Below are 20,651 nucleotides of genomic sequence, written 5' to 3' on the forward strand. Positions count from 1 at the left end.
CTGCCAGCTGGAGCTCAGTGAAGTGCTGAGATGGCTGCTGGCTGGGTGATGTGTGCTGCAGGTGGAGTGTGCTGTAGCCTTACAGGTGTGTGTGGACACGCATGGATATTTTAATGTGTGCGTGTGTGTTTGTTTAGTCATCCACCGCGTTTACTTCACTTTCTAGGTATTTACCTGCAGGTTCTATCCAGAACAAATTGAGAGAAGCTCAACAAAGTTCAAGGTGGAAAAAAGGAGGAAAAATATTGAAAGCAGGCTGCAAAGATGGAGAGAAGTTTGTCCTGCAGCAAAGTGCGAGACACAGAGTAATAAAAACCTGACAGCCTCACAAAATAATTTGTGAATTTATTGTATTTCCAACATTATGCATTTCCATCCCTGGTTCTATGGTTCTTAAACTGGCTTCCTGTCTGTCAGATAATCAATTTCAAAATACTACTGTTGGTTTAGGACCCAAATACATTTCTGACCTTCTGCTAAACTGTTTAATTGTGATATGGATCCCCGTGGGTCTGAAATAAAGAATGAATTGAATTGTAACCATCCAGACCTCTAAATTCATCTGGGATGGGTCTGCTTTGTGTCCCCAGAGCATAGATTTATAATAATATCTAGATACCGTATCCTAAGATGGAGTTGCTCACCTGGCGCATAAGCCAAAGAAGTCTCTAGCTTCCAGGCATGTGGTATGTGGCCCAGTGAATATATTCAGTAGTGTTCCTCCTGCTGGCCCTGCCTTCAAGTTCCCACTTGGTTCATAGTCTTTACATTGTGATGACTCGCAGATTTTAAATCACTTTCTTGGCTCAAAGAAAGTTTTACAAACATAAAACCTCCGTGGATCAAAAATTAGGTGTCCTGTGAACAGTTTTACAGACGTCTCTATTCACATGTTGGTCTAAAGAGAAAATGCTTTTTGGGCTGCAGGGAATGTTTTCAGCAGGTGGCCACCGGTAAAAATTGGCTGCAAGGCTGAGTGGCGTTCCCGGACTCCTGCCCCAGAGTCAAGACTAAACATGGAGAAGCAGTGTTTGGTTTTTAGGCACCACATATCTGGAACAAACGTCCAGAAAACTGCGAGTCTGCTGCAACTTTAAGTAATTTTAAATCAGGACTGAAGACTTTCCTCTGTGTTGCTGCCTTTTATTAAATCAAATATTTGTTTGTTTCTTACACTGCACTGTAACTTTTCTCCTTTTTTTATTATGTCTTATATTGTATATTTTAGCTGTTGTTATATGTTTCTTTTGCACTTTGTCTCAATGCTTTTAATGTTATAGGTAAAGCACTTTAAATTGCCTGGTTGCCAAAATGAGCTATATAAATGAACTGCCATGTATTGTTTGTTTTTTGTAATTTGTTGGGGGGGTTTTTTGGACATATGAAACAATGCAAAAATTAAATGATCAGTCAATTTCACACATCTTGTTTTGATAAGGTACAATACGTAATCATAAAAATGTTTTTTAGTAGTAATGTAAAGGGTCATTCCGCCTAAGTCACAAAAATAAATGTTTTCCACTTTCCCTAAGTTGGTTTTATTTTGCAGAGGTGTAGGGACATCTGCCACCCCAATAAAAAGAGGAATGTAATAAATTACATTTTGTTTGTGGCACTTAAAGCATGAAAAAAAACGTAAGAACATTCAACAGCAAGATACAATATGATACGATACGATACGATACGATACGATACAGTGCAATTTCATTAGTCCAACAACAGGACATAATAATAAATAAACAGCACAGACAGACAGACTGAATGGCTGAATTCACATTATTGCAGGAAGTATAGATTCAACAATACGTCTCTCCTGAAAGCATGTCCTGTTACTTCACACATCTGTCAACAGTTAAAAGAATGTAAATAAAGTTCAAATTATTGTGTTGCTTTAACAAAATCTGTGTAACTGTTACTACAGCGAGAAAGAATTCTATCTATTCATAAAAACAGTCTGTCAGGTGTACAAATGTCTGACAGATGTGGATGAGAAAAGGATTCTCTGTTGGTGGCGTCACTTGTTTTTAAAGCTGTTGATAAATAACTTTATGCATGCAGTTTTGTGTCGCCTGTTGGTTCACTGAGAACTTCTTCATTTCACCTTTCTTTGCAGAAGCTGTGATGGGAAAAACATCCGCTACAGAACCTGCAGCAACAAAGTGAGTCTGAACTTCACTACTCATTGATTTTATTGGTAAATCACCAGGGAAACACTGAATACTTAAAATAATAAGCTCAGAACCCATGACAGCATCACAGCTTCTTTTGCAGTTTTCACCCCAAACAGTTTAATTACAAACAACAGCTATAAACATCACAGCATGCACTGCAATCTTTTAGAAAAGCTACTGTGAAGTCTTCAAAATCCTGGAGGAGCTGAAAGGTCAGTAAATAGGTGTGAGAAAGTTTGATCTGGAGACACGTTCAGGGACTGTATCTTTTAAATACTATTTCCTGTTGATCTGGTCACTCGTAAGAGGCAAGAATACCAAATGGAGGACTCTGGGGGCATTAAATGAACTCCCAGTCCTCCATGACCAGTTCAGGTCATACCACAAATATGTGATGTGCTGTGTGTGTGCCAGGTGGGGAAATAAAAGACTGATCAATTATTTTGCCATAATAAAATCTGTCTAATGTTAGAAGTGAATTATCCCTCCACCAGTCCTTGACAGTCCATCATGTAATATCAACAGTCGTCATTTGATCCAAGAGAGACCAACAACCATAACCACCCCCACGATGGTCTCTTTACAGTCGGACTGCACTTTCCCAAACCACAGAAACACATCCAGCCTGTTGAAACAACCTTCTTACACCATTTTTAATCAGAGGCGGACAAGTCGTATTTCTCTTCTTCCCCACTGAAGTGGTTTAGTCTGGATTCGTTGTAGAGCTTCAATCACGTCCAGTGGGAAGTGGTCCCAGGATAATATTTATCTCATTTCCTTTCTTCACACATGGAGGCTAACTGTCTGAACCGAAGCCTCTGTTTGCTGGGCTCCATATAGGCGTCTGAAAGATATGAGGACTGGCAGAGTGGAACTGAGTGACGCTGATGTGTCAGACTGGATGTGTCCAGTTCTCAGTCATGGAGAAATGAGAGTTATTGGATGCCAAAAGTCTGCCAGTTGTCACCCCGAGGAACAAGCGTCTCTTATTGATCTGAGACAGCTTTCAGTCCCAGGAAGCATCCTGGTGTTAAGCTGTTGACAGCTTTTCTGCACCATTACCTCCTCTGCCATGGTCAGACCGGCTAGATTTTTCCTACGTCCAGCTTGAATCACACAAACACATGAAATCCAATATTTTATTACCTATGTGTGGTCTGAATTGTCGAGGACATTGCATTTCTGACTCAGAAACCCTGGAAACTCTTATTCAGATTTCTAGTCGAACCCAGCTGAAAAATTGTCCTGGATGGTCACAGATATATTGGAATCAGAGTACATGTCAGCCGAGTCAGGGACAGGAATGTCAAAAAAGAGAGTTGACTCCCGAATACAAAGTCTTTGTAATGTCCAGTTGAGCCCATGCATGAATAGGGTAGATTATTGTCCAGAGAATTCACAGCAAGTGAGTGGGCGTGTTGATGACGATTCTTTCATGAGGCTCACACGAAACCAGAAGAAAACAAATATCCAAGGATGAAGAAAAGGGGTCATATGCACGAAGACAGCAACAAAAATGTCTGAGGCCGAAGCCATAAATAGTAGGGCTGTAGTCAACCAAGGAAAATCTTGGTTGACTAAAGTCGCACATCATCTTCAACTAATCGATTAGTCATGGGGAAAAAAAATCTGCATGTTATTTTTACTTCTGCGGTGGTGTGTCTGTGTCACTCTGCAGTTACACCTCCAAAACACTAGTCAACGGTGGAGGACTGTGTTAAGTGCTGTAAAGTTTAGTTCAAATCAAACTTTATTTATATAGTTGATTCAAAACACACATTAAACACACATTAAACATGGCTTAATAGAGACAATTTCAAACACAAGTACGCAAACTGGCTTCACTATAAATCGCAAAACTGACAGACAAACACTTGTCTTTATCTGGACACATTTCCCCCACCAATACGACATGCTAACGTTATTAGCACAAGCCTATGGCATTTTACATTGTATAAATTAGCCTAGCGGCTAGCGATCTTTTCCTCTTCTCGTATAAAACCAGGGACAACAGTAACATGTACAAAGGTAACGGCACTTAATGTGGCTCCATTACAACTCACAACATTCACCTACAAAACAACTGTCTTATACTAAACACGTATTCCAAGTAAATTCAACATGCTAACGTTGTTAGCGCCAACCTATGGCATTTCACATGGTATACATTAGCCTAGCGACAAGCGGAGATTTCCTCTGCTCATATGAAGCCAGGATAAATCCCTGAAGGATAAATCACACACACGACTTAAAATGCTATTTTAGTGGAGGCTTTACTGTCTCCACAATTTATTGTTTCTTATCTGTGAAATACAAGTAAATAAAAGTTTTGTTTCCACTGAGGGAAATGGTTTCAGCTTACAGAAACAGACAGGAGGTCTGTGTCACCGCGACACTGAGCGTGAGGGTGGGCAAGTTCAACAATGGATTAATCCTGGAAAGCTGTTGATGTAGCACTTTTCTCCTTATGAAAGTAACACAGCGATTATTTGACCAATGAGTATTTGGTCGGACGAGAGCATAACGACCAAATAATCGACTAGTCGACTAGGAGACTACAGCCCTAATAAATAGTCTGACAAATTAAAGGAATGGCAAGAGACTGCTGTTTATGGTACATATGTCATGTCCAGCCGCCTGCGTGCTCTGCCCAGGCGCCGCCCCTCGACTAAACCAAACAGAAAAAATCCAGTAGGTGAGAAAGTGTCTGACGCAGACAATCTCCTGTTGTGTGCTACATGTGTGAAAGAGAAGCTCCGCACAATGTCTGGACCTGACTCTCTCGACATTGTTTGGAGTTCACATGAGAAAACAGCTATAGAGTGGTGCATTGTCCGCACCATATTCACTATATTGACTCATTATTGTGCTGTCAACAGAAGACAAACACACTCAATGTCAAGAAGTCATTCTGTTTGTAGAAGGAAGACAAAACATTTCCACCATACGTGCTTCATCAGTGTCACAACCATGCAGTGCAGATTTGTCTGAGACAGCAAAAACACCACTTAATCCTTGTCCACACACAGAACTTGGGCAAAATTCTTTAATAGCCAAATTGTAGGGATCCTTATCAAAGGTTTATGTTGTGGTCACGCCAAAGCTGATGCGAATTTCCACGCAGTCGGGCCGAATCACCAACACAAAGCGCTGGTATTTGATGACCTGGAAATGAGACTCAACTATCTACTAAATTTCTCCAGAGTGGCAAACTGCACCTTTAAATTTAATGTCAGTCATCAGCAGCTGATACAAGCAGTCCATTAAGAGATGAGGAAAGATGTCTTGAAACAGCTGATCGATGAGAGTGCTGAGACTCAACCAAAACAGTTAACATGTTTTAAAGCCAAAAAGCTACAAAAGACTAAAACCCTTTGTAGAGTGTGAGAGTGGTCTCTCTCTCTTTACGCTGCATGTCGTCACCTGATTCATTAAAAAAATACTGACTCCATTTTCTTACACATTACTCCGTCGAGGTGAGGGGAACTGCAGAGTTGGTGATAATTCTCTGTGGTTTCATCATTTCTGATTCGTGCAGCTTTAACCCTCCTGTTATCCTCAGATGACATCTTTTATCCCTAATTTAAACCTCCAGAAAATGATTGTAATGTAAAATAGTTCAGGAATCAGGTGCTACACAGTGTACACCTGCATATTCCAGTCAGAGCTGGACTGTGCATCACATGCTGCCCATATTTTGATACCGTCCGGTTTGTTTGGTATGTGTCACCTAAAGGGTCAGCACCCACGAAATGCAACCAGACATTCATCTACAGTCATGTGAGGGCCTGGTTTGTAAAAAAGGCATAATTGCTGCACCCACTGCTCCCATACATCCAGTATTGTGCTAAGTTTGTCACAAAGCTTAGCTCAGGGGAAAATTAGCAAAGTCCTCGGAGACATGGTGGCTGGAAATATTTTCCTTTTCGTGTCAGTATCCCAAAGGCTTTCTGTTGCTTCACCTCTGACTTGGTCACTCTTTCCAGCTTTCCCAGTGCAGTTCAACTGGGATGAGGAACCATGATAATTTTCCATTTCTGGAAGATGTTGGTGAAGATTCTCAGTCATCCAGGTCATAGTAACTCTAAGTGCTATATCGTAGGCAACTGTTTCTTGAAGACGTTTCAGCTCTCATCCAAGAGGCGTCTTCAGTTCTGAGCCTCAGCTGTGCATATATGGAGCACACACTCCATAAAGCCTATAATGGTGAGGCAGAGGTCCCCTCCCAAATTTGCCTACTTCTGTTCTCATTTTCAGCCACAACTATGACTTTAAAGATATTTAAATACGGTTATCTGACATATCTGACGTTGTACTGTGTTGCTTTGCTAGCGTCTTTGATAAACCAAATCTACTGGCACGGAAGCTACTTTAGCCATCTAAAAAAAAAAACACCACACACACACACACACACACACACACACACATACAAAAAAAACCTAGACTAAGTGTGTGCTATATTTGGAATATATGCTCTGCTTTACCTTTTCACACTAACCAATCAAGGTAGCGTTGGATCAGCAACTTTCCTGTCAGTCAGCTGAGTCTGGTGATGTTGAGATAACGCCTTCAGTTCCCTGTCAGAAAGTCTGTTGTCAAAAGTAAAGTGGTGAAAATATTCTTAATACAGGGTACACTAAACTTTAAGGTGGCTAAAAACTAATCAGTGAAGGCAGCATTTGCTCAGACCCATTTCATTTCACATACATGACCTGCGGGGTTCTACCCCGAAGTTATCGTAAACATTGTGTTTGGTCTGTTGTATTGAAGTTACAAACTCTCATATTGTGACAACACTGTCCCCACTATGGGAGAAATATCAGGGGTTTTTGTGCCACTAGTGGTATGGTTATGGCAGATCAGGGCCCTAATGATAATAAGATGTGATAGTGACCTCCATATCAGCCAAAACAACCTAGATAAATGTGTGTTAAATGATCATAGTTTTTATTTTGTTTTACACAGCTAAAACAGTCTGGGCTCAAATCAACCCAAAAGAACACATATGCATTCAAAATGTGTACAGGACATTGGAAATACTACATCACTGGTGTTGGTTTGACACACGGGGACACACGGGGCGGCAGAGCTCAGTCCATAGAGGTCTGCAGAGTCTGCAGAGGTGCCATTAGCAAGGCACCAAACCCCCAGCTGTTCGGGTAGCCTGTCCATGGGCAGCCCCCTCACTCTGACATCCCTCCATTTAATACATGTATAGGTCCTGTTTGTGCATGTGTGTGTTTTTCGGGCCTGAGTGTATATGGCATTTAAAAAAATTGAATTTCCCCTCGGGGATTAATGAAAGTGTATCTTCTTCTTCATTAATAAACAGATGGGGTCAAGCCAAAGGTAAAGCTCTGTTGGGATCCCTTCCATAATGTTGTAAGACACTTATGATAACAGTCTGAGCCCGTCAGTGGCAACAACAAGCACTGTCAGTGGTCGTACCTGGTATTTGTGCTGTTGCCTTGAAGATTATGCAGCTGCAGCTCTGTCAGTTAATGCTGGACTACTTTCAAAAAAACCAGTTCCCATTAGTCACTTAGACATAGAAACAGGTTAAGGTCAGGTCAGGTTAAATATACCTTAGTTCTCCTTTACCTGTCACATTTAATCAGTATTTTCAAGCTTTTCACGTGCAGTTTAATCACCTCCATTAAATGACACTTTAATCAAGTGACATTAAAAAGAATCACTTTGGTGTCGGACTCCAACCTCTGTCCTTGTCCTTGTTGTTTCCCTCCTCAGGACTGCCCAGCAGAGTCGGGTGACTTCCGGTCCCAGCAGTGTTCAGCTCACAATGACATCAAGTACCAGGGTGTCACCCATGAGTGGATCCCATCACCTTATGACCCCTCAGCACCCTGCGCTCTGCGCTGCCAGGCCAAAGGGAGAAGTCTCACTGTTGAACTGGCGCCCAAGGTGCTGGACGGGACGCGATGCCGGGCGGATGCTTTTGACATGTGCATCAGCGGAGTGTGTCAGGTAAGGGATTATCAGTGTCATCCACCTCTGATGTGATTAGATACCTAAATGGTTAGCTTTGTATCAGTGGTAAGACATGACATCATAACAAACATGGGAGCAGCTCTGTGACTGCGGCTGATGTGCAGCCTGTACGGCTTGGCTCATATTTAATATGTAGTTTTAATACTTGTACAGTGTGTACACGTGTAAAACTTGTTCTTCGCAGCTCCTTTAGTTTTATTTGTATTTTTGATGTCTCCGTAATTCTTCATCATTCTCATATTTAATATTACTGAACCCTAATTTGTAGGTTTTGTGTTTTTCCTGAGCTGGTGTACAAAGATGCAGAATTACAACTACTGCTGGTCACAATCTTTTAATGGCAGAAAGTCAATGAGAGAGCCTTAACACACTTTCTAGATATGCAATGGTAGGGAACTGCCCATTGGTTCGACATCCCATTGTTCCGACCATATTAAACTCATTGTTCCGAAGTCCGTTCCGAAATCATCATGATGCCCTGTGGTTAAGGTCTGGTTAGGTTTAGGCACAATAACCACTTGGTTAGGGTCAGGAAAAGATCATGGTGTGGGTTAAAATGAAAAAGAAAGTGACAAACACATAAGCCGTGAGCCTGCTCTGCCTCAAGCCGGTCGCCGCGCACCATACGCCCGCCGCGAGCCGTTCAGCACTGCGGACAGTTGGACTAATGGGATGTCGAACCAATGACATGGACCCCAATGGTACACTGCTGAGCCTTCACAGGTCTAAATCAGTGTGAACATGAAATTAATCAGAACTCAAAAGCAACAACAGATATTATTATTTATTTGGTGGAGACCAACTGAACCAAATGACAGGCATGAATACTGGGTTTACTGTTATAGCAACACATTCTCACTCCGATCTCGTCACATATCACTGTGTGGTAGGGGTGTAACGGCACACAAAAATCACGGTTTGGTAGGTACCTCGGTACACAAGTCACGGTTCGGTTTTTTCGGTACAGTAATGGAAAAAAATAGGCAACTATTAAATATCTTTTACTTATCGGTAACCTTATCAAAACATACCACCACAGCAGTTAACTCTTTTTACACAATTTCTGAATGAAACAAATATATATAAAATCCTGCTTTTTCACATTGTTTGAATGAAAATAGAAATATAAATTTCTGCTTAAACAGTTTTACTCAAATAAAATAAAAAGTATAGTGCAGCTGGTCAGCTTTAAAGCCTGCTCAGATTCAGTTTTACTAGGAACTTACTTAGCTTTCCCACTTTGGTAAAGTGTAAACAAGTAAACAAAACATGCTTATATCTAAAGTGCAGCTTAAACAATTTTACTCAACTCCAGTGGCGTTGGTTATTTCTTTAGCACGACGGTCAGGGAAACGCTTTTTCTTTTTAAATGATGACGATATCGTAGTTTGCACCAGATTGCTTTTTCTAGTTGTGCCGGTTAACGTTCAAACTCGAGTGGTGTCGCTTTAGATGTGTTAGCATGTTAGACGTGTTTCCAAGTACATACCCGACCGCTGTTCTGCAGTGTCGGCACACTGCTTTTGTCTTGTCAACTTGTTTATTTCCATCTTTGTATTTTACCCTGAAACCAAAGTGTTCTCAAATGGAGGACTTAAGGTTTTGCGGGTGGGTCTTCAGGTTCGTCAGGCTCACTTGCCACTTGTCGCGTACCGAACGGTTCGACACAAATACATGTACCGTTACGGCCCTAGTGTTTGGTCATGGACTTTCCACGCAGAGATATAACGTGCAAGGTGCCCTGGGTACACTGGCTGTGTCAACTTCAGCCTGTTACATGCATTGTCTGTTTTCAAAATACACGTCTATTTTCACAGGAAATGTACACTTTACATACAGTCTCTTTTGAAACTGCTACACTACATTGGTACAACACCTTGAATTTATGTTTTTTCCTTCAACTGGCCCGACTGGCAACATATGATGCCGAGGTGAAAGGACAGCTTTTATCGCCTGTGTCTAACGCTGGAAGTCATGGGCAAAGCTCCAGTTTTTGATGATTTTGGAGTGAGACCAGGTTGGTTATACACCTGTATCATCTATTTAAGATTAATTATAGATACTGAAAAAAACTGTTTTTATTATATATACAGTTGTATCATTTCAAACTTTTCAATATGGTGCCAATATGATACCTGAGTTCTGGTGCCAACACCAGTATTTTTGTCAAGACCTTACAGCGTAAACACTTCCTCCTACAAAAACATTTTTTTATTGAAAGATAAAGTTTTAAAATGCCTAAGATTTTTCATAACATAGTCTTGCAATGAAAATGAAACCACGTAGAGGTAAATCATTTTAACATGAATTTCAACCCTTTACACAAACTGCAAACACAAAGTACTTCAACTTTAGTTTAAAGTTTATTAGTCTACCATTGGATAGATATAATTAGCATTAGCCGGCATGCTAGTCAAGTGAAATGACCTAGCCAGCATCATGATGGATGTCTGCTGTTTAACAGAGCACAATCACACAGGAGATATTGATGATGTCTGTAGACGAAAAGCACTGGAGCACATACAGTGCGCTTGCTAACTCTTTAGTTTCCTCTAACAGGCTTCGCATGAATTCAGCTGCCTGTTTCCTCAAATTGTTGAGATAATCAAAGAACCACCATGTTGAGGAAAGATTTTGTAGTAATGACAAGATCGTCCACTTCACTACCCACACACACACACACACACACACACACACACACACACACAATGACCATGATCAGATGAGAAAGGTGTTAATATCGGCATTATGCAATGCCTTTGCTGTTAATCATTCCGGTGGGTATGGCCATGTCACCTGACCTCCTCCCTCACCTTGACGGACAAGAGTCATAACTATTACAGCCATGGAAACACAGTAGGGAGGCACTACAAAACACCCACATTTGGTGCCTAAAAATCAGCTTCAAACACAGCAAGTACCAGCAAGTGTTTGTTCACCTGGAGGAGTGGTCTGCAGCTGTCTGTAGATTGGCAGGCGTCTTACCGAGGTGACACACTGTCGCTGCCATCCTCTCCACTTCCAGATGACAAAGTTCGCTCATATACTTCGTCACTTCAGAAACTTTGATATGATACGTATAAAATGTGCAAATGTAACATATTCATGGTTTGCAGAAACATACACTGCCAAAATGTTCTTCAGGCTCACTTGAACATAAAGAAGTTGATTTGGCCATTTGCACAAAACACTGATGCTCTCAGTTCTCGGTCATATTCTGTGCTTGTTTGTCTTGCTTTATGTAACATCCACTGTTAGACACATCACTGTTTAGAGTATCCACATTGCTGCTCTCTTTGTAGCCAATAATATGTTCTGGTAATGGGCCATCATGAACTTAAAGGGTGAGCTGGGACTTGGAAACTTTGGTCCCTGCAGTGTCATAATCATGTTGGAGACTCTATATTTAGCTGAGCTTTGTTTTAGGGCGCACAGAGAGGGATTTACTGTGTATCGCTTCCACTCCCAGGCTGCCTGCTTGATTAGAGGCTGTTTGTGAGTGCCTGACAGAAGGAGGAGCACATGTGTCACACCTGACAAACCCATTTCCGTTAATACTCTTAATACAGTAGCTATGTATTCTTTGACACAAAGGTGATGTAGCAGAAAGCAGCAGTGTAGTAGAAACCTATTATGAGCTACTGAGTGTTCCTGTCTGACTGTCAGGTGAATTAAGATGCATTTTCATCAGCTTTGTTGAAGTGGAAAAGAAAAGTTGATGAGTTTTGGACAGCTTGTTGTTTTTTATTATGTTTTTTAATGTCAGTTTGGACAATAATAAATCTCACCTGGCAGTTTTTTAGTACTTCAGCTAATAGCCACATTACCCTGACCTTTACACAGTTGGTCTAACACTCGTGGGAGGTTATGGTCAACAAACATTTTTCTAACTGACAGTTAAAAACACACTTTGCCGCTGGTTAAGTGTTGTTTATCCAGCAAAAACAGATCTATCACCAGCTGTGACTGCATTTGTATCATGGAAAATGGAATAGGGAAACATTTTAACATGGACACTGATCATACAGTCATCTTATTTGCTACTCGTGACGACTCACTTTCATAGCATACAACGGCACTACATGTATCTGCACTAGGGATGTCATTGGTTAACAGTTAATCAGTTATTTGGATAATCGGCAAGAACATTTTTGACCAGTTACACTTGTTGCTCTGTAAGGTAATCTTGCCACTCGTCGGTTTACTGTACACCAATTGTGTCTGGTGGGAGCTAAGGCTAGCTAGCGGAGACCTTTGATAAACTGGTATAGAGCATCTTTGGCACCAGTCATTTGGCAATTATCGCTAGTAACACCCTCCAGACCCAACAGCACTGCTGCGGAAATGCTGGGCCCACCCTTTGATCTCCCTCCAGGTCGCCTATGTATGTGGGCACTATGTTTGTGCATGCTAAAGCGGCTGTCTGTCATTAAAGCCAACAGACAATAACATAAAAGGCAAAACATTTACATCACAAAACATTAAAGTAATGAGTTCAAATTTTACCACTCCCAGTTCCTTCATCTCAAAGTCAATGTTTTTTTTTTTTGGTTAGATGCCTGAAATAAGGTTTGTGGTTAACACAAGCTGAAAAGACTTTGAGATTTTATTCTGCGACATAACATATGTTAGTAAATACCCCACTTGTTTGTGGCTGAATAAGAATTGAACACAACTTTATAGCCTCGTTTGCCACACAGTTTATTTTCTGTAATAATCCAAAATCCAGTGGAAAAGTCTCACTGGCTTTCTTTTCCGCATCCCCCTACAGAAAAGCATGAGCACTCAACTGAGCACCAGACCAATGTTGTGTTCACAACACATGAATAAAACAGTTCACGCAAGTGAATTACATTTGAAGTCAATGTAAAGACGCGATTAGATGCGAAATTCAGCCGGGCGGCATGACAGAATGACATGAAATATGCAAATGAAACGAGTAGCTCAATTGTGTATCATACATATTCGCGTGAGGGCGTACCGGTGGAAGTTCATTCACTGATTGAGCAATTTCGCACGCGTATGGTGCGAGTCAACACAAAATATTGTAGCGTTCAAACTCATGCGATTAGCGTGACACAAATGAAGTGAAATATCAGAATTAAGTAACGTGGATGAAGCGAGTAGCGTGATTTTGTACCATACGCTTTTTCCATGAGAGTAAAAAAGTCTGAACTTCAGTGGCCAATTCACGCCGAGATAGCCAATCAGCATTGAGACGTCGAAGACCTATTAGATTTCACACGCATATAATGCCAGTTAGTCCCGTATGTGAAGCAAGTCAACACAAAATATTGTAGCTTTCGAACTCATGCAAATAATGCGACATGAATGCAGCAAAATACGCAAATTAAGTGCGCAGCATGATTTTACGTCATATGCTTATTCATGAGAGTAAAAATATCTGCACTTCAGCAACTAATTCACGCCACGATAGCCAATCATACAGGCAGATGTCACTCATCGATTCGGCAATTACGAAGTTTGAAGCGAGTCAATACAAAATATTGTAGTGTTCAAATTCATGCGAATAACGCAACATAAAAAATTTGAATTGGGTCTGGTGTGAACACTATATAAGATGGCCTTTTGTGTTTCACATCTTTTTGTGTTTTTTTTTTCTTAAAAATAAATCGTTACAGTTTAATTGGAATACATAACTAATATCCCTCATCTGCACAATGCCAGTACAATATCACAACAGAAAAGATGCTCCCAATAAGATGAAAAAAACATCAAAGAGTTACATTTCCTGTCTGATATTAAGGAAAATGTAGCCTACGAAAACCTCTTCTTTTTTTCTTTTTTTTATCAACACGCCAAAAAATATTGGTGGAAACTCAGCTGCTTTGAATAGACGTGATGAAATGAAAGAAGTTGAGGATAATACCTAAAGGGAATGACGAGCTCCGGCAAAACAGTGAGAATAAAAAGTAGAAAGTTCTGAGGAGACAGGGAGCAGAGGAGTAAACAACAGAGTGAATTGTGGGGAGAGAAAGGGGTTATCTCTCTTCTGCTTCCCCAACAACAGCCAAGTTGATAGCATCCTCACCAGATCCATTAACCACATGCCCTGCTTATGCAAATCCAGCTGTGTACATCATATAGCAGCCGCTCACACTGCACCTCCTTCAGTAGAAAAGGCAGATGCTTTTACAGTTTGACATCTGAAATTGCACAATATCCTCTAATGATACCTTAATACAGGAGTCGTAAGCGGCTTACACCTTTCCCCATCTACAGTTGTCATTCTGAAAAACAAGGCTGTAATAGCACAGGCATTTTCATTCACAGGAAAGTAGATCTCAGACCGCTTGGCTTTTTACTCAACGCTGTAAATTATGTTTAAGAAATACACAAATAATGTCAAGTAGCTGAGGGGTAATGGAGCAGTGATGGACTCTGCTCCAGAAGTAAAAATATCCAGTGTTTACATGTAGTGTCTCAGTATCAGCATCACATATCAGTGTCTGCGGTCACAGTGCCAAACCCCAGTCATACGCCATTAACAAAATGAGCTGTAATGCAACTGTGCTGTTTATGTAATACACTCCAGTGTGTGTGTGTGTGTGTGTGTGTATGCAGTGCGTGCAGGCTTTTATGTCTGCAAGATGTTCTTTCTCAGGCTGGATAACCTTTGTTGTAGCATTCAGACCATCACGAAGCATTAAAAGTAAACTAATGAAAAAACTATGAGGTGTAAGACAGGATTAAGCGGCGTATGTCTGAAACAAAAGGCGATTGTTTGTGTAGCTGTTTTGAATAAATAAAAACATAGAGAACTTAAGAGAGAAGTTGAAGTCCTGCATACTGTCTCACCACATTGCCAGCTCCTGACAAAGTTTTTCATATGCTCACAAAGTATTTGTTTCATTCCTTAAGATCACAAAGGCTTCAGCATCTGTTTGTTTTGGTGCATGGAAAGTAAACTTCACGAACATGCTTAATATTCTCAGAAAGGCTGATCATGCACAATACAGCTTAATAAGAGATTGCATTGAGTTACAGAGGATGGCTTAGACATGTTGTCATGACTTTGACTCTCCATGTCCGTTCCTCGGGAGTCTCCTAACAAACCTAAGATCATTAAAAGAAGAAGAAGAAATACTAAAATGCTGAATGATCGCAAGAGCGCCGGGCGGATTGAATGTGTGATTAACTAAACCGTTGGTTCAGCGTCAGACTGAATTTATCAACGCACCATGTCAGGTCACTCACTCTCCGGGACCGCCAGTGTTACTTGAATAAGTAAACACTGACCAACGGGACCAGACTGGCCGACCCGTATGCTCTCACTCAGTGGATGGATGATGTCACAGGAAGCCAATCTTACAAAGGAGGACCACACTTGTTTGTTTTGCTATGGAAGCTAACGTTAGCTAATGTGCTAAAAGGTTAGCGTTGCAGAGAAATCCAATCTTCCTCTTAATCCCTCCCCAGTTTCTGATGAGGTAGACATGATAACCCTTAATACACATAACCTTATTCATCCCTACAACAGGAAATACTTTTTCCCTAACCTGATATGAAGTGTGCGCTGCACATGTGAGCATTTTTGATGATGGCCTCCGTCCAGTCCTTTGGTTTTATCACATTTAACCATAGTTGTCTTTGTTTTTGTTGACGGGCAGTGGCGGCTGGTTTTGAGCCATGACTCCTTCTATTCTGGCTCCCAATAACACAACAAGACAAACACATTTTAACACTCCTATGGAGCCTACAGCCCTGTGGGGGAGAGGCAGGTTTTGCCTACAGCTAATAAACTGATGTCATTGTGACATCGGCCCTAAAAGGGTCTATAACCCACACCCAAGCGGCAACCTCATGAAAAATTTTCATCATAGTTTTCATCAACAAAATGACACTGAATTGAATCCATGTAGAAATACAAAGTGTGACACTGTGGTTCAAGGAGCAGTTGGTGTTAAATCTGTTTAATGACAGTCACCCTTATTATTGAGCACAATCCCAACTCTTAACAGAACAAAAAACACTACTTTGTCAATTAACTCTTTTTCCCACTTCTTGACTGAGCTGAGCTAACAGTTTCCTCCTGCTTCAAGTCTTTCTGCCAAGCTAGATTAAACATATCCTGGCCAAAAAACAACAACCGTTTTATCCTACTATAGTTTTGAGGCCAGTATTTCCAAAACTATGTTCTCACTGATCTCACAGACTAATGTCCCACCACTGACGTACCACCGTCTGTTTCACTCTGCGTCTGTGTCGAGTTTTTCTCTAACTATGAAGCCTTGTTTATTGAAAGGCTGGAGAGTGTTTGACTTGACTGTTCCCTTCTGAGATGATCCACTAATGTATGAGTAAACATCTGTGACAGGTGATCAGACGCAGATACTGCAGGAGAATTGGTGGCATCATTAAGGCATCTCAAACATGTACTGTACACTTCAGTTCAATAAGAGAGCTGCGAGGCAACAAACCCAGAATCAAGCAAAGCATTGACGCAATACTTTAAGCACATGGGGCTGCTTAAATAAATCATAGTATAGACTGTATGCAAATAGCTTTGACGGCTTTGCTTCATTTTGCAGATGTGGAGACAGCGTTGTAAGGAGATCATACCAGAGTGTTTAGTGATTCCAGACCTTTGGATTAATGCCCACGTTTGTTTAGTGAATCAATTAAGTGTTCTCCCAGGTTACAACTATTTCCACCAGTTGAAGAAAAAACTGACCAATCAGAGCTTTTTAGGTGGGATTAAGCAACCCTGGGTGCGTCCCAGGTCTCTTGCGTGATATTCCCTTTCTCCTCTATCCTCACTTGAACTGGTGCTCCATCTTGAAGGCCGTCCCAAAGCTCTTATTTCAGCTCTTAGGAGCAAGGAGTGAGGATACCTGTCTCACTCCCAACTTGTCAAATACTGACTCTTGGTCGGTGCTCCTCGGTGTCAAATAATGATGCACCAAAGTTCCCCTTAGTGGCGGTATGAGACACACCAGGCAGCAGCTCTTTATGACACTTTTAGCAACTACCGCAATGTAAAGAGCAAGAAAGTCCAAAGGGTGGGGGGATCAACAAACTGAATTTTCACCCATAAGACTGCTTTTTGTTTCCCGTTTGAAACTAGAAGTCATTTAAGATACTCTAATACCAAGGTGTGCATAGAATGTTATTTGAAACCTAATCACGTGCTTTTGTTGCCCAAATCTAAGGTAAGCTTTAAAACTTCATTTCTCTACCGACATTCTAGGATTATTTTGAAAAGAAACTTTTTGCTTTTAACAAGCAGAAACTATACATCTCATGTGACAGCGTAAGTTGATTTTGAAAAGACACATTGCATGTAACTAGCGTAAATTGACACACCATCCCTGAATGTCCAAAATGGAGGCTGGAGGGATACTTAAAACATTATATGCGCCCTTTCCACTGCCACTTTTGGCCACGCAGAGTTAAGCCGTGTCGCAGCGATTTGTGTTTCCATTATCAGTTTAGACGCACTGTGCCACACCGAGCTGTGCCAGAGATGGATCTCCTCCAGGGTAGGTCCAAAAGCCAGGCCACCCGCCCTCAAGGGGCTCGCGGTGACGTCTCGCTGACCGCAGCAAACCCGCACGGACTTCACTTCTCCCCCTCAAACAAGACGCGTGTTGTTAGACTCTCCTCAGCTCTGTCTGCAGGAGACCAGGGAGAAAGTTATAAGTCTCTGTGTGTTCAGCTCTCGGTACTTCTGTCACTTCAGACTGAATCTCTGTAGTTTGGAGTTTAGTTTCTCTCCTGCATTCTGACTTTTCTTTCAATAATTTGTGTGAAGTTGCTGCTCGAAAACTCAACATTTCCTTATTTTGCAGCATCACAATAAAAATTTTTACATAACAAAATAACGGTTTTATTGTGAAGAGAGGTAAACTCCTTTTACCTGCCCTGCTGTGGAAAAACACATGCAGCAAAAATAATACGAGACTTTAGCCATGGATCAGCCCGCTGCTTTTAAACATCATCACTCAACACAAGCTGTCATCAGTTAAAGACACACCTTCAAGAAGGTAGCACTGTTGTAATGGAAATGCAAATCCTGCTGTGCTAGTCTGATGGCCCAAACCAAACCAAACCAAACCAAACCAAACCAAGCCAGCTCATGACTGTCGAAAAGGGGTAATACTAGTTGCCCTACATTGACGTGGTAGAAGTGTCAGTATTTGACGTGTTGGGAATGAGAATGTGCTGGATTAAGAACTGGATTCATGAAAAATATGAACTTCAAAAAGGGAGTTTTCTTAACAACTTATAATGCAGATTCTCTGTCAAATGACTAATGACCACGGTGGAATGGATCCAACACTCGCTATTGATTAGGACAAATCGAAACAAAATAATCCCCCTGCCAACTGCCAACAAAAAATCAGATAACATAAAGTCAATGGCTGAATGAAAGAAGTGAAACAAAATGGCAGCTCACTCTGATTATCAGTCTGTATTTGTAGGGATTTTTAATGCTGTTTTTTTTTTTGTTTTTTTTGGAATAATTAAACATCCCTTCCCTTTGATCCGTGTAAAAGTCTGTTAGTTGAAGTCGGACGAAAAGTTGTTTAAGTTTTCCCAATATTAACTTTTCTTAGATGCAGTGATCTGACATTCTGTAGCATTATGGCACGCACCAGTGAATCTACACAGCATTACATGCTCCTAATCCTCATAAATACACCCCGAGCTCAGTCACTTACAGCCTGATTTATTTCTTGGATTTTCTCAGCTGCACACTAAAAAGTACAATACCAACAGAGAGTCTCCCATCTCCCAGTCCTATTTTGAATGCCGAACAGGATAAGTTATTGTCATTGATATTACTCTGCTTCCAGGAAACGCCATGGGGTGCCTAAGGTGGAATAATTTCTAATATTTAGTTTGAATAATGGAAAAGGTGCACCTTGAAGGAGCAGAAAATGATTTTCAAATGAAGTTCTTACTGCTCCTAAGAAACAACAGACATAACTGAGTCCTTAACAATAATGAATAATAATACATTTTGTTTGTGAAATGCTTTTCTAGGCCCAAAGTGCCCGAGACACAAAAACAAAAACAGAGGCATAAGCTCTGCTGTCTGTTCAAAATTAAAGAAACATATCCCAATGCATTTTGTTTTTTTCTGCTGTTTTGCACCAAACCATGATTCCTGTGGACCGTCACACCCCTGCTCTCCACTTCACTCTGTCCAATAAAGGCAAATATTTTGGAAAAAACAAGTAGGGTTTGACTTGGAAGGGTTTCTGACGGCCTGTATCAAAATTGGTGGAGATGTCTGAGATTGCTAATTTGTCATGGAAGAACTCAGGTGCCAAAATTAACACTGCTCTGCTGGTACGCCCTCAAGATAAGACCCCCTGAGAGGAAGACTGGGGTGGTGTATGACTTCATTATGACATCACTTGAAACAGCTGTGGGGGAAACAACAGTAAAACAACATGCACCCTGGAGAAGAGGCTAAATAGGCAACAGGAACACACAATATCAGCTGTCTGTGAACTCCAGACCAAAATCAGGCACAGCATCCACTGGGAGGAGGTCAGAGGTCATCGAGCAGATCTGCCACTGGAGACCATCTTTGAAGAAAGGCGTGCGTGGGTTAGCATCTCCTCCCATATACAAAACCTGTTATTATATCAGTGTGGTGACAACTGAGCACTGAGCTATCTCCATGACAACAGAGCAAACCTCTCAGCGGGACGTGTGAATGGATTTTGTTAAAATTTACAGTCAACAGAAGAAAATGTTGGCATTGTACATTTCAGTAAACCATGGAAACATTACATTTGGACGTTTCATATGTATCATATCAACAAGGTTTGCTGTGATAGAGTGGTGTTGATGACAACCGTGATATTTTAAAAAGATAGTATTGATATATTAATCATACACATGATGATATTGTGTATATATTACAGCACCTCTTAAATCATTTCTTTCTTTCCCTTCTTGTTTCGTCACCTTCTCTGCCTGCTTACACTCGTAATTGGATTGAAATTCATTTAGCAAAAAAGAGACAAAACGCACAACTAATAAATTAAAATATGAATTTGAATGATAGCATTATTAGTATTTTCAAATTTCCATAGATACTGAGATAGTATTGTTATCATGAGGTCTTTTGGCAACGATAATCACAGTGAAATTTTGATACCATGCTATCCCTAATATCAACATTTCTAATTAATTAATTTCACACTATAAATGTGTAAAATCACATGAACACTCCTGATAGATCTTTAAGTTTCATTTATTTCCATGTGCTCCTGCTTTTTCTTTTATCTCTCAACACAAAAGTGATGGTTATAAGTACGTGTGGCGACTATTTTGTTCATGTATGAAAATATAGTAGCCGTACAACCGGGCTTGGTAAAGTGTTTTTAAGTTGATGTAAAAAATAAACGACGAGCATTTGTGAAATCCCGCACTCGTGTGGACGTGAGTTTCTGCCTGTTGTCTCACTCCAAAGAGCTACACGGACCCAAA

General features: G+C 40.9%; 1 protein-coding gene across 2 annotated transcripts in view; it reads left to right on the forward strand.

The window, feature by feature from the left end:
• The window catches only part of adamtsl3 (ADAMTS-like 3), a 315,217-nt gene that overhangs the window by 173,262 nt on the left and 121,304 nt on the right, over positions 1-20,651 (forward strand). For both annotated transcript variants that reach the window (XM_049561501.1, XM_049561507.1), the window contains exons 5-6: positions 2,114-2,159; positions 7,920-8,156. In XM_049561501.1, the coding sequence (XP_049417458.1) occupies positions 2,114-2,159; positions 7,920-8,156 (283 nt within the window). The remainder of the gene's footprint in view (positions 1-2,113; positions 2,160-7,919; positions 8,157-20,651) is intronic.

The sequence above is a fragment of the Epinephelus fuscoguttatus genome, linkage group LG2, assembly GCF_011397635.1.
Source record: "Epinephelus fuscoguttatus linkage group LG2, E.fuscoguttatus.final_Chr_v1".
In the NCBI taxonomy this organism is placed as follows: domain Eukaryota; kingdom Metazoa; phylum Chordata; class Actinopteri; order Perciformes; family Serranidae; genus Epinephelus; species Epinephelus fuscoguttatus.